At 42.9% G+C, this 14,790-nt stretch overlaps 1 protein-coding gene across 3 annotated transcripts in view; it reads left to right on the top strand.

Moving 5' to 3' along the window:
- Positions 1-208: 208 nt before the first annotated feature.
- Positions 209-14,790, top strand: part of zbtb46 (zinc finger and BTB domain containing 46) — a 52,274-nt gene continuing 37,692 nt past the window's right edge. The window contains exons 1-2 of one of the 3 annotated variants that reach the window (XM_088364682.1): positions 341-480; positions 13,933-14,018. In XM_088364682.1, coding sequence (XP_088220808.1) covers positions 13,958-14,018 — 61 coding nt within the window. In that variant the 5' untranslated portion in view covers positions 341-480; positions 13,933-13,957. Of the gene's footprint in view, positions 481-11,389; positions 11,504-13,932; positions 14,019-14,790 lie in introns of those variants that run through there. The other 2 variants (XM_088364673.1, XM_088364665.1) reach the window with 2 other exon arrangements.

The following is a 14,790-nucleotide window of genomic DNA, read 5'->3' on the forward strand; positions in this document are numbered from 1 at the left end:
CATATATATATATATATATATATATATATATATATATATATATATATATATATATATATATATATATATATATATATATGATTGGTAGAGATAAAGAAGACGTGCGGGGGAGAGAAAGAGAGAGAGGTGAGGGGAGGAAGAGAGTCTAATGGGGGAGGAGAGGAGAGGAGGGAGGGAGCGAGCGAGGGGGAGGCTCATGATTGCAAGACACGGAAGAGCAGGGGAGGGAGAAGCTGGGAGAGCGAGAGAAAGCGGGGCTGTGGAGTGGGAGAAAACACGGGGAATTACACTTGGCAGAAAAGACACGCATAGGAGAGGACAGAGCTTTCCGAGTGGACATCCCTCCCCCCCCACGCCCCACTGCACTCATCCTCCTTTACCGTGTTGTTTCTCGGAGCTGTCACACCACATTGGACTCGGAGGGAAGCGACACCGATCGCCGTGCAGCCCGGAGCCCATTCAGAGCCCATGGGGTAACAGGTATGTCTCACTTGCTGCAAGTAAGAAGCTTCTCCTTTTTTTTTTTTAAATCGGCTTTCGAAGACTAAGCCACGCTGCATGTCTGTGCCTATTTCATTGATATATTTTCACTAGTTCCCCTGGCGTGTCCAGCAAGTCAGACACAGAGGTACCTGCCCGTGTGTTTATTTCAGTTTCGCAGAAATAAGAATCAATATTACGGTGGCTCCGTCGGATCGCTGTGACAGGCTCCCCAGAGTGAGCGGTGTGAAAGTACCTGTTCGGCTGTCTGCCGCTTTGTGCAAACTGTCACTCATTGACACGCGTGGCGTATCACACACAATTGAACAAGGCACGCACTTGTCTGCCTTTGTTTGTGATGACACGCCACTCTCCGAGTTGACTTTTTAAAATGAAACTTTCATTTTCGTGCCAAAGAACTCCTCGTTGATGTGATCATGGCAACAGGCGACCGGTTACGGCTGTGGAGCGCTTTCTTGCGGGGGCTGGCTGCAATGCTTGTTCGGCTGCTTGCAGGGCGGAAGACTGGACATGAACCCTCCTCCGTCTGGCCTCAGTTAACCTCCAAAGAGGGATTCTTTGTCCAGCTGAAATTTCTTCTGCTTCAACAGAGCAAACTTAACAAGGAAATGCATGATCTCTTTCCCCAATGCAAATATTTTATATTGGAAAAATGTCACACTATACCACCAAACACAAATGTCATAAAAACGCATATGATAATCTCGTCTCACAAACGTATTTGATGGGAAATATGGGTATGTTAAGTTACAAGGCAGTTTTTCTGTAGTATGAATGGCAACAGGTGGACACGGGTTGGTTGTACCTTCTGCCATCTAGTGGAAATGCATTTCGTTTCTTTTGCCTATAGCTATAAAGCTAGCATAGTTGAGATGAACAAAGATAGTTTATTTCAAACAAATAAATAAACCAAACAGGGTAGCTTGAAGGTGTATTTAAACGAACACCCTGTTTTTTGGCGTGGGGGGATTTGAAAAGTTTTGGCGGATGGGGGGGGGGGGGGTCAGTGATATGCACCTGTGGATGAAAAAGCGAAGTGTCGAGAGTCTCTGTCACTGACAAGGACGACTGCCGTCAATAAATAGTGTGAATAGTCACAGCCTCTGAAATAATCTTATTTCTTGTTATTCCCTGGCCATAGCAAGGCGCATCTTAGCGTCCTCAATAAAAAAAAAGAAAAAAAAAAGAATAGAATACAATATAAGTAGCACCACTAAGAGTTGTTTCCTGACAAGAACACCAGGGGGCGCAATTTCCTTTGCCGTGTTAAAGTGTTCGTTATATATGCGCGGTCATTCGACGAGTGCGGGGCAGTCCCCAACTGTAAAAAAAAAAATCATCATTGTCCAGTTAAGTCATTTTTGCCCGTATCGCTTCATGTGCAGTGGATGCTATTATTGACGTAGTGCCTTGCTGATGTTCTGGGTTCGAATCTCAGCTCTGGCTGGAGTTTGCATGTTGGATGCGTCCGTGCTGCAGTTGTTGCTCATATTTGTCTTCTTTCTTTATCAAGCTATCGACCCACATGTTTGTGTTCATTGAATTTATAACAAAGCCACGGAAAAAGTCTTTGCGTCAAGGGCCCCACACGGCACAGTTTGACAGCAACTAACAGGATCTTTGGATTAAAAGACTGTCTGCTGATTTCCCAAATTGTCTTAAGGCCCGATCGGATTTGTGCAGTTGTTTTTTCCTCCGTCATTCCAGGTTAAGAAGTCCAGCTTGATATGGTAAGCCCTCCAAATTCCTTTATTCAGTTATTCAATTATTGTAGGATTACATATTCTATTATATGTGTCTGTGTATGTATATTTCCGTCAGTTTTGTTTGGCCCAAAAGTTCTCGCTGCATCTTTTCTTGACACCACCTGGTCTGCCCCAGGAGCCCTGTGCTTCCCTGAGGTGGTGTTTTGTGCTACCCTAACAAGAAGAGCATCACGGCACGTGTGTGTGTTGTGTGTCAGAGTGTGTGTGTGTGTGTGTGTGTGTGTGTGTACACAGCAATGCTCTAACCACTGACCAAGACGGCAGTGAGAATGTGAGTGGAGGAGGCATGTGGGGGCGAAATCCACTGTAAGATGGAAAAAATATTAGCTGCACGTTGCCTGTGAGATTATAAACTACTTTCCACTTGGGTTTGAGTTTAAGTCTGAAACTTTATAAAGATGATGACCTGAGGTGAGATTTCAACACATCTTCTGCTCAGTTTTGGTGGTCCACATGCTCGTTGGAGTGTGGACGGGAGTAAGCAAGCGCTGGTGGGTCAACCCGACATTTGACCGGTGAACTTTTTGTGCAGATTGGGTTGAAGATTGGATTTGGGTTGGCTAAATTGAAGGTGGTTGCAGTTTTTTGTTTAGTGCCTTGCTCATGGGCCCTGAAGCAGTGAGCGTTTTGTGTGCCATTTACGAGGGGGGCGGAGCTTTCAGTCACATGCTGCCGCAATGCCCGCAATAAGTGGGGGAGGCACGGCTTGGCACGGCATGATTCGGGTGCCAGTTTGGAGGCTCGTGACGCTGCCCCCTCTCTGTTGGTGTATGTGCGAGCCTGCTGGTGTGTAGGAGGTGCTCGGTGCCCCCGTGTAGGTTGTAGGCTGACGTGTGCTAGTTGCTTAGTGGGCTTCTATCCCCAGGGACGCAGTGTACTCCCCCCCCCCCCTAGTGTGTGTGTGTTTTTTATGTAGATGGTAACCATACACCTCTTAATGACCGTAGAGAAATGCGGAAAAGAGGTCAAACGGTCCATAAAGGGATCCACGCTTCATGCATTGTTTTATCTCTGCCACTTTTTTCGTAGTGATAACTTGTTCATGTGTACACCTGGCTAGCAGGACACTGGATTAACTGTTTGCTCTCACTTTAAAAGAGATCCCTGAAAGTTGACTGTTGTATGCATCCCATCTTGAATGTTATCCTTCTCACTACTTGATTCACGGCTTTGGCTCACAGTGAGCTGGAGCCAATTGCGGGCTGCTCTCCCCCCCACCTCGGACAACTCCTAAAGCTTTTTAGATTAACTGCCTTCCGTAGCACATTGTGAATACAGGTGCTCCTAATCCTAGTGGGGAGCCAGTGGGGGTTGTGTGTGTGTGTAGCATCTGTCATTTTTGTCCACCTATCTAACATGCTCATCTCCCCGCCCCCCAATTAGGAACAGGTGAGTTTGACGTACCCTCAACATGAACAACCCCCACCACACACACACACACAAACACACACACAGGCAAGTTTCCATGGATGTGATGGTGCTTGTATTTCGCATGCATGCACCTGCATGTCCATTGGAGCTCCTTTTGTCTCTATTCTTGGTTATTGAGTTTTCAATTAGGAAATCAATTTTAACTAAAAATGCATTCATCCATTTTTTTTATTAACTATAATTCATTCATCCACCCATTCATCCATTAATTAATTCATTCATTCCATTCATTCATTTCATTCAAGACAAATAGCAGATTTTTTTGGTCAGCATCGATTCAAATGTATTATGATTTATTTATTCAACTTGTTCCCGGTTGTCCTTGAATGACTCAGAATGTTGGACGCGCAGAGTGGGCATCCTCAATGTAATTACCTGGCAGGCATGCCAGCGGGCACACACATACACACGCGCGCACTCTCTTAGTTGTTCATTTATAAGTGACTTAGAATCTTAAACTCTGTGCAGAAAGATGATCAGCCCGACTTCTCTTCAAGGTGTAAGTTTAAGTGTGGACGGTGCTGAAAGCTTTCCCCCCCCAAAAAAAGTACATACTTGTCAGTTGATATTTTTCAAGTGAATGAATTTATCTTTTATACATACAGCGTGAGCAATTGATGAGAAATTGAGTGGCTTGGAGCAAATACATCTTCAGAAATGGTCCGCTAGCCTCGGGCTCTGCCTGGTGCCAGATTTCCATATCAAAGCTCAGGTAAGAGAGAGAGAGAGAGACATGTGCTGAACGTGGGAGAGAAAAACGAGAGAGGGGTTGATGAAACCAAAAGCAAGCTATGTTGTTGTTTTTAATATGCGTCTTATAGTTTATTCTGTGTCCGTACAGCCTATCCTAATCCAAACTCATCAGTTTAGAAACAGAATCCACAAATTTTGTCTGCTCACTTCTATATGTGACACGAGCAGAAACATGGTGCAAAAACAGCTTTCTGCTTCTACAACACATCTGACCTGAGCACTTGATGATCAACTGTACATTTTTGGGGGGGAGACTGGAGTGATTTAACCCATTATGGTCTAAAGCACCTGGCAACCTCTAAAACCTAAGAGCGACTTTAGAAGCACTCCCAAAAACGTATTACTGGAAATTCAACTATATGGGTTAATGGCGTTTCAATTCTTTTTAATGGGCAAGGATAAATTTAAATTGAAGTATTTTCCAGACCTTTGTCAAGAAACAAATTCAGTTTGTATCTCTAGGATTGATTATTCCTGCGACTTGGAGCGTCATCCCTGACCTCGTGGACTTGATGGTGACACTAACAAATGGATGGGCTCTTTGTTTGCCGCTGTTGAACATTATCCGGTTTTGCGGACTTTCGTAATCCAGTTTTGAATTGGAGTGCTAAAGTGCCGCTAACAAGACCTGTTTAACATTCACTCCTCTGCTCAACATACAATTATTCCACTTGGCTGCCATTAACATGTACAGTAGGACTTGGCTTTTAATTGGCCTGATATGACTAATGCCAGATCAACTCGGATTTGCTAATTAGTTTTTGCTTTAAAAGTGCCATCAGGACATGAAATATTCATTGATGTGAGGTAGAGCGAGGACTGTGGGTGGAATTATGGGATATTAGTGCTATAGGCAGGCTGCGCCGGGAGAAGAGATTGAACCTCTGTCGGCTTGTTGTGGTCGCTTATTCATACTTTGGGTGAGGTGTTAGTATTTCGTCACACGCCCACGTACCACCTCCATTCAAGGCATCACAAGGCCACTTTTTCACCACCAGTCCCCTCCTACGTCCTCTCCATCGCACCTGTTTTAGACCCCCCCATATTTTTGAAACTACATCTGCACTATGTCTGTAGTGTGCCATGAGATTTTGGCCATCTTTTTCTAAGGTCTCTCTCGCTCTCGTTCTCTTTCTCTGACACTCATTCAACACTCATTTAACATCAAGTGTTCGAAACTGGAAAGCTACAGTTGGTAAGGTAGTTAAACTAAATACAGGGTTTAGTTTTAGAAGAGTTGTAGGTGGCGGGTGCGAGATGGCAGGATAAACAGTCTTTCTCGTCTTACTATGGACGGGACGATCTCATTCGCACCCAACACTCATGGCAGATAATCAAATATAATTCTTTCTAGATTCTAAATTCATAATTCACAATCACATCGTATAAGTGTATTATGGTGTTCCACGAGTATTAGGTCCCAAGCTATTTATGCATTATTTAAATTGACAGTATGAAATATTTTGATAGAAATAAGATGAATGAACGCCAAAACTAAATTTATGGTGTTTGATGGTAGAGCTAGTAATATTTAATTCAAATGGCTCTAAACTCAAAAGAGTATATGAAACAAAATTCTGGAGTGATATTATGAACATCATTGTAAAATGTATTAAAACGTAACTTGGAATGAAGAGCTTTCTTCTCTGCTCACCTTTTGGTTGCTTCACCTCACACGTGCCCCCGTCCTCTCCGTGCCCTCTACTCTATCCATCCCACTCATCCTGCTCCAATACTCCTCCCACTCCTTCATCCCCCGCCTCTCCTCCTCCTCCAGTCACCCTACTGTAAGTGGGCCAGGTGCCTCCTGTGGCCTCCCCTACTCTATTTCTCATTTTTACCCTTGCTCTCCTCCCTCTTACATTTTCACCCTCTTCCTGTTCCCTTTCTCATTCCTGCTCATATTTATATATCCTGTTAGTGCAACAGTTACTTTGAGGGTACCATGCAGGATCAGTGTTGCTGCCTTTGACCCAATGGGGCAATTTAAATCTAAAAGGTCTAGAGAGCTCTGCAACATTTAAAACAAATAGTTATACAAAAAAAAGTTGCAAAGTTATATGAAATAGTGCTTACTACATCATAAGACAGAAAAGTTGTCTCGAGAATTAATGCATTACTACTTTGCTATTGTTCATGAAGATGATTGCAAAATCACAAAGACGATTTGCAGGTTTTGGTCCTGATGTAATACTTTCCTGGAAAGAGCCACATTCAATTGAAGTCTTCTAACCTTCAACACAATATTGTATCATATTTTCTTCATCTTAAAACGATTGCCTCAGCTTAATTTGAAATCGACTTTTAGTAGCTAACAAAGACAAGAGCCTCATTTTCATTGCCATGGCAATTCTGTGCATTTTTTTTGTCGTCGCACTCTCAATGGACCAACGACCCCGCTCTTGTTGTCCAGCGCCAGTGTCAATGCCAAAATGATCACACATCATATTTTATTGCTTTCACATTTGTCATTTTGACTTCATTTAGCCTTGACAGTTTTAGTTTTCTCTCTGTGGAGTTTCCATGTTCTTTCTGTACTTGCGTGGGTTTTCGCTCACTCCTCTCTCCTTCCATGTTCCAAAAACACGTGGTCTGAATTGTACATGCATTTGAACGTGAGTGTGAATGGATGTTTGTCCCAATGGCTACCACTCCTGGGTGTAGCTCTCCTCTCACCCAAGTCAGCCCTAACGAGAGGTATATAAAATAAGTGGATTCCCCAGTTCGGCTTTAATAACTGTTGACTACGAAACTGTTTGAATTGCCATTGAGACATCAGAGTGACTGTGCTTGTTTTAAAAATGTTTAATGCTTGACATTTTGAGTTTCTTGAAACAAATCGCTTGTGTGTGGGGGGGGGTAATGAGTGTGTAGTCTCATCTGTCGATGGGTATTCTTGAAAATAGAGATCAGTTCCTGTTTTCAACCAGGAGTGATCAAGCCAGACCTGAACAGAAGTGAAAAAGTCCACATCCCCTTTTAAGTGGCGAGGGGCGAATTTTCCCCCACTGAGTTTTACGTTGACTGTACGTGAACACAAAATGAAACGTCGACTCATTGCGGTTGCCTCATTGTCTGCGGCTCTGTTAATTCTCACGGTGAACTTTCAACATCACTTGTCATGTCATTTCATCTTGTCTCAGCTCACACCTTTCACTCATTGTCATTCCTCATCCCTTCGTCAAGTGTCTCTTCCTTGCCCTCTTCTTTTTAATCGCTTTCTCACCTCTGTACACTTACTTGTGCTGTCTCACCCCCTCCATTTGATTTTTGTTCAGGGCATTTCCACGGACACCTTCCTCACAAAAGAGGGAAATTTGTGTGATTTCTTCAAATGAAGTTTCCAAGGTGGGCGTTGTCTTTGGCTATTGATGGCGTATATCGTGCCAGTTGCACAAATTAATTCACTTTTCGTGGCTGCAGGGGTTGCAGGAGTATAACATCAGCGCCATAAGCCTGCAAGCCGCGGCCGTCTTTCGTGTTAGAAAAAAGTTGTCAGTCTATGTAATGCCAATGCCTACTTTAGACAAGAAGACAGACAGACAGACAGACAGAAAAGGAGACGTGTGGAAAGAGGAGCAAGACAAATGTGAGTCTGTCCATGAGACTTGGAGATTCATCACAGTGGAGTTTGTAGCCTTGAGGCACAACAAAGCAAACTTTACATTGCTTTTTCTTTTTACCTCCCCAAAAAATATCTGTCTCAAAAACAACCTTTGGCTATCGGTGGGGTAAAAAAAACAACAACTGATACTCAACTAAGCGACTCACGCTGGATTGCTGCTTAAGTTTTTTTTGTGCTTAATAAAAAATACTTTGTGTCTGTGGGCTGCGAGGAACTTAACTGACAATAGTACATGGATTATATCGTATTTCTTCTTTCAAAGCAACAGTTTAAGTAGTATAATAACACATATTGAACTGTTGATTGATGAACATTTGTAGTGGAAACGTGCTACATTGAGTCTTCCGCTCAAGTGTCCCCGATGCCCAGTTCTCTATTAGTCCACTGAACATCGATCTCGAGCTACTTTTCTTCTTTATCCGCCACAACACTGCTTTTGTTCTCCATCGCTCTTCCTTCTCCTTTTTTCTCTCGCACCCCCATCTCCTCCTGTCCTTCTTCTCCTTCACCGTCTTTTCTCCAACTCCAAAAATGTGAGTCCTTCTATATTTAGATGCCCCTCTCCTCTCTGCTTGATTCTTCTCCCTTTATCTCACCTCGTTTTTTTTTTTTTTTTTATTTCTGCTGTTGAAGGACAGATTTGCCAAAGAGCTCCAAGATATCTCCCTGTTTGATTGTGGCGGCGTTTTGATCAGGTTGATGAGTGACACGGCAGCCTCAGGCCATTCTATACAAGTGCGCTTTTATAAACACGTCTTTGTATGTAAATCACTTGTATGATAGACTCAGGAAGCCAGTCAATGTTGTATATTGATGGCTACGCTAATATAGTAAAATAAGATGTGTGTTTGCAAATTAGATTTGCTGTATTTGCCCATGAAGGGGAGTGTGTGGGAGGGTGTATGGGGGGTGGTGACATCACACTTTTTCCCCTTTTCTTAGCTGAACTTATTGTGAGCGAAAGTTAATTTTAGAAGAATTTAGAATTTAAGAAGGATGCCTGTTTGCTTTTTTATTAAGTGACTTTACCATCAGGTTACCCCAAACGCACACGGGCACGCACGCACGCACGTACACGCATGCACGCATGCACACACACACACACACACACACACACACACACACACACACACACACACACACACACACACACACACACACACACACACACACACACACACACACACACACACACACACACACACACACACATACACACACACACACACACACACACACACACACACACACACACGCGCTCTCTCTCTATCGGACACCCGCCTCGGCACCAGATAGCTCGCCACCAGTGAGTCATTATCATCCAGTCATTCAAAAGCACACATCTTTATAAACAACAATGAGCTCACATGGCGTTATGATTTTTTTTTTTGTGAACATGGATTCCTCATGCACTGTCACTTTGGCATGTATCAGTTTGTAAAGCCTTTGATTGATTTGACCTCTGACTCATACTGAGAATTGTTTGGGATATTGACATGATTCACCATTCCTTTTGACTTTCAGTGTTAAATTTAAGGGTGTTTAATAATAATAAATCAACTGAACAATGCAGAAATTACAACAGTTTGTTGTATATGTGTTTCCCCACCGTTGAAGGGACAAAAGTAATGGGACAATTGACTGCTAATCTCTCTTGTAATTGTAATTCACTGCAAAGCATTTGGAAAAAAGGGAAAACATAAAAGTTTGATTGATGATCACTCCTATTATTGCCCTATTATTTTCCTGCTCCAAATGAAAAGTGAAAGTCTGCATTTAACGTACATCTTGTTGATTTCATTTTACAGCCAAAATGATAATTGGGTCCATGTCCCAATCTCCATGGACATTACTGTGTGCTGTCATTTCAAAGTATTACAGATGATTGTAAGGATTCAGAATCATTTTTCATTTTTTTCCCCAGCTCTGTTTACATAGCGGTTGAAGTCTGGCCTACTGGCCAATCTAACGGTAGCGATTCTAAAACAAAGACTCACTGTCTTGTTATCTGTTTGCGTCTTCTTCAACTCCTCTATCCTCTCTCCTTTCGCCTTGACATCCTCTGCTCCCACTCACACGCCCCATCCTGTCCTCCGCCTTCCTTTATAACCCCTCTTTTGTCCTAGGGCTCCAATCATCCACACCTCCTCCCACACCTCCCACACCTTTTCATTTGACTTCTCTAACTACAGTAATGAGATGTTTTATTATTTGCATTTCACAGCTTTTAATAGAGAGAAAATTTAGGCTAAGCCCCAGCTCGTCCATCATGTTGTTACCATGGGAGGCCGAGCGGGCGTAGAGAGGAACGTAGCCCAGAAACCACGCATACACATTGAGAAGGAAATGACAAAGGTGCACCATCTTTGTGGAATAAAAAAAAAACAAAAATCATGGAATGAACACTTCAAAGACCTCTAAAATCCTCCATAACAAATTATCAATAAAAAACATTTGCTCAAAATGTATTACATTACATTTGTAATTAGTAGGCTGCAATTAACGTTTATTTCAACCATCATATATTTTATTGATTATTGATGATTTTACAAATGTAAATGTTTGATGCTGTCTGAAACAACACGGTAATTTTGATGCGTTGCCTTGGACAACCCCTCGGAATTTTGACGTGTACAAGCTTATTTGGTGGATATTTTGAACTGCAACTTGACAGCCAATTGGAGAAGGGCTTCCCCGAGTGGCAGAGGAACTAAAATGCTTGAGTAAATAATTACATTCTACTGCTTCACTCTAATTTGAGGGCGTTTTTCTTTTTAAATCAAATTTCTCCAAAAACCCATGATCTAATTCTCAAAAATGTTTGTTGAAGTGACCGTTCCTCCCAGAATCTGCTTTTTGGCACAGTGTCGTTTTTGGTGCATCTTGTCACAACGCTAACTCCAATACATCCACAATACAGTCACATGCATGCAGTATCACTGACTGGTGTCATGGGGTCACCTGAGGGCTTGAGGAGCCAAACAAAGTGCCATTTTGGGATGATCCTAGTCTGTCATTAGTGTGACTGGATTTCAAGACGATCCCCCTGGGCTTAACACCTCGTGAAGCCGGAGGTGAGAAAATGAGATGGTGCCCAGTATAGTAATGTCTTAAGACAGGCTCAAAACTGGAGGCTAAGTCCCTCACAGAAATTGAATCTCCAGAGCTTGATGGGTGACCGAGGCTGACTTGAAGGGTGTTGACCTGAGTTTTCAGGTGCTGGTTGAGATGGAAGGGAAGGAAGGTGGATGAAGGAAGTAGCATTAAGTCTTCCTAAGCCTCCTGGATCTTCTTTGGTGCCTCTCCACATGACATGACTATCCTTTTCCCCTCCACCCTGGCTTCCGGGAAAGCGGCCAGCTAGACGGCCGGAGGGAAAGAGAGGTGGAGGTGGCAAATACAGCATGCTCAAAGCTGATGGGGACAGGTAGGTGCACGGGGACTTGATATTAAGAATATGTGAAATAGGAGATGTAAAGAACCGCAGCAAAGATGAGAACGGAGGAGATAAAAGAGTGCAGGATGAAAAGAAGAAAATGAAGGAGCTAAGAATAATAATTCCTAATATATATTTTTTAATGTAGCTGGTCTACCTGTCTCTCGCTGGCAATGTGTGTGTGCGTGTTATTTTCATTTCCAGCCTTGTTGATGGGTGAACACGCTGGCTTGTCCCGAAAGGCTGCCAGCTCTGTCGGATTGGGGATTAACCCCGGGATAATGGCCTTGATGCCCAGTTGAGTGGAAGCAAAGCTGTTTGAAAATATTGGCTGCCTGACTCATTTTCCTCTTCCTTCTTGCCTTTCACTCGTTGTCTATCGGTCATATCTCTTCACCTCATCTAGTCTTGCTTTCTTTTTTTTTTTCTGAATTCCTCATGTCCCGCTCTGCCTCCGTGCTTGTGTTTCACCGTGACCTTTGACTGCCCTCATGTCGTGAAGGGAAAGTGAGCGTAGAATCATTGCTGCTCATCTAATTGCAAAAAGAGTGATGACATAACCAATCATTGAAAATGAGCATTCAATTAAATAATACTTTCTGCCCATGCACCTCAGGTGTGTGGCGGTCAAAACATAGTCTAACTCCAATCTGTCTGAAGAGCTGGAACTCTGTTGTTGCTCACTTGTTCACCCCGCTGAAACCCTTTTATCAAGTAATGTGCAGAACTGTGACATTTTCCGAGCAGACGAGTGCAATTTGTATGCACCGTGATTAGATGAGGGTGGCAATTTTCCGAGTAGCCTACCGGCCACTAAAGGATAATATGTCCTTACTTTCTGAAAAAATACAACATATTGTAAAGCATTTTTTTGGGTCAACTTCCCCTTTAAAGAGGAACCCATCCAAGGGAAAGCTCATGTAAACAAAGTTTGCCTCCGTGTTTGGTCCACAAGGTCGTTTGTATTGGTCTCGGGTCAAGGAAGCAGAGGACAGGCTCGGAGCGACAAATTGAATAGAAAGACACACACAAGGAGGAAGAAGCCCCGTCCTCTCACTCCATCACGTCTCATCACTTTAGTTGTCTGCCTAAAGTGACTTTGGTATGATGTGACCGCCACAAAGCAGCCGCAACACCACGAAGGCTCTGCTAAGCGTGTGTGTTTTAGCGCTTATATGCGTTTGTATGTTTGAGGACAGTAACAATGTGTATGTGTGATTTTAGAGCAAGGGGGCCCTTGATTTTTTTCTGTGTGCTGTTCAGCCAGGGCTGAACGACGACAGTCACTTCTGATTTGGAGTCAGAAGGATGACAGAGTCTCGGAGCTCTGGTGGCACCTTTCACTGAAACAAAACCAAATGTCAGCCATCTTGTGTCTTCTGAAGAAAATTCATGGAAGGAAGGATAAAGATATTTTTATATGTCAAGTAAATCTCTAAAAAAAAAAATATGAGGAACAACAGTGGAGAGATTTGGGATTGTTGGTTCTGGAAGGAGTTGAACATGCTGAAAAGAAAGAAGCCAATTAGGCCTGCGGACCGTTTAGAGGTCAAAATGCACTCCTCTCTGATTAACCATGTGTGAGTCTATATGTGATTAAGCCAACATTTTCCTCCCTCATGTTTTCATTTCTTTCTCCTTAATGTTTATTTCTGAGGTGTTTGTTTTAGTCATGATATTTCTGGTAGTGGTGGTTGTTCACAAAATTTCATATTTAGTTTGGATTCCTGGATTACGATTCATGCTCAAAAGTGAAAAAAAAAAAAAACTTAGAGATTAGATCAGCCCCATTAGCTGCACTATATGGAAAATTTGCATGATACACAAGTGAGGACAGGTTGATATCAACTCCACCTTGCTTGACAATCAATCCTGGTACAACATCATCACCTCTTCCTCCTCAACGCATGTAAAATGTCACGCTCCGATAGTAGCATAGTTTTTGCTGCGAGGGTTAAAAATTTATCACAACGGTAAACAAATGAGTTGTACTTCCATGTTTGTAAAATTCATGAAAGTCTCTCACGTTTATACAATTAAAAGATGTAAAATGTTTTAAGATTATGCTTGAAATTTCTGATCAGCTCAGAGACGGAAGGAAGAAGAGCTCAAAGTGTCATGTCATTTTTCAAGCAATGTGGTTTGTCTAAGTTTCTCCGGGCTGTAGCGTCAACATGTTGCTTGTCAGTGTGACAGTGTGAATTTAGTATCAGGATTCCGCTTGACTTTTTGAAATGAAAGGATGATGGCTGGTGAGATTGACTGGTCGCTCCGTATTGTGAGATTTCATTTTCCTCTAAGAAGTTTGTTGAAGATTGACCTTGTATTTCTCATGTACCAAAAAAAATAATTAGCAGGGTGCTTTCACGATTGAAGGCTTTTCTGGTCTTGTGTGCGGCAATAATGTTTTTTCCTTATAGAAATGGGCTGTCTTTACAACATTGAATGCAAGTGGCCCTGAGAAGCAAGAGAAAGGATGCTGTGTCTTTAAAGTTTGTCTGCAAAGGTGATTGGAGAAGACTCTTGATATTTCCATCATACCAACGCAGAAAGAAAAAAAAGATATCTCAAGGTTAGAACAGCAATAGATTTCTTTCAGCAATCCGTCAGCCAGAGGAAAAACACACAGAAAAAAACACTTATGAAACACGCATCCACGGATTTCTCAATCTTTGCTGGTTAAATAAACGCTAATCTCAATAAAAGATTATGAATGAGAAAAAATTGATCCGAGCTTTTTTCCTCGCAGTGGTCCAGTTTTGCTCACATGAGACACGTCCAAGCGGACGTGGGAGACATTGAGGATTTATGTGATCCTACAAGCCATCAGGTTGAGCAGAGCTTTGCTAAACGTGACCTGAAGTGTGCCGGCCCCGCAGCAAACGTTGCTGTCACCTTGGCCCAGGCAAGCTGTCATCTCTCCGAGAGGCCCACCAGACCTGACAGCTGTGGCGCTCCCAAAACAAATCACCGCTGCGTTTGGTAACGCTCGGCATCCCCGCGATTTAGTCTTCGTCCAGACGAGAGCAGGGAAGGCAGCTGTTAATGCACTGCCTAAATGTTCCGTGTTCGTGTTTTAGGCTCGCTCGGCTTTGTTTTCCGCCTTCTCCTTCAATGTTTCGATAATGCTTTGGCGACGTGCGCATCTCCCTTTGTCACTTTCCTCGTCCCCCTAGCTTTTGTTATCACCTGCATCTCTTTGTGTTCAAGTGTGAAATGCCTTTTGTGACCAGAAAAAAAAAGCAGATAATTGGGTATGCAATCCCAAAATTCAAATC

Source organism: Syngnathus floridae, chromosome 2 (genome assembly GCF_059516105.1).
Source record: "Syngnathus floridae isolate MCC-2025c chromosome 2, RoL_Sflo_1.0, whole genome shotgun sequence".
Classification (NCBI taxonomy): Eukaryota; Metazoa; Chordata; class Actinopteri; order Syngnathiformes; family Syngnathidae; genus Syngnathus; species Syngnathus floridae.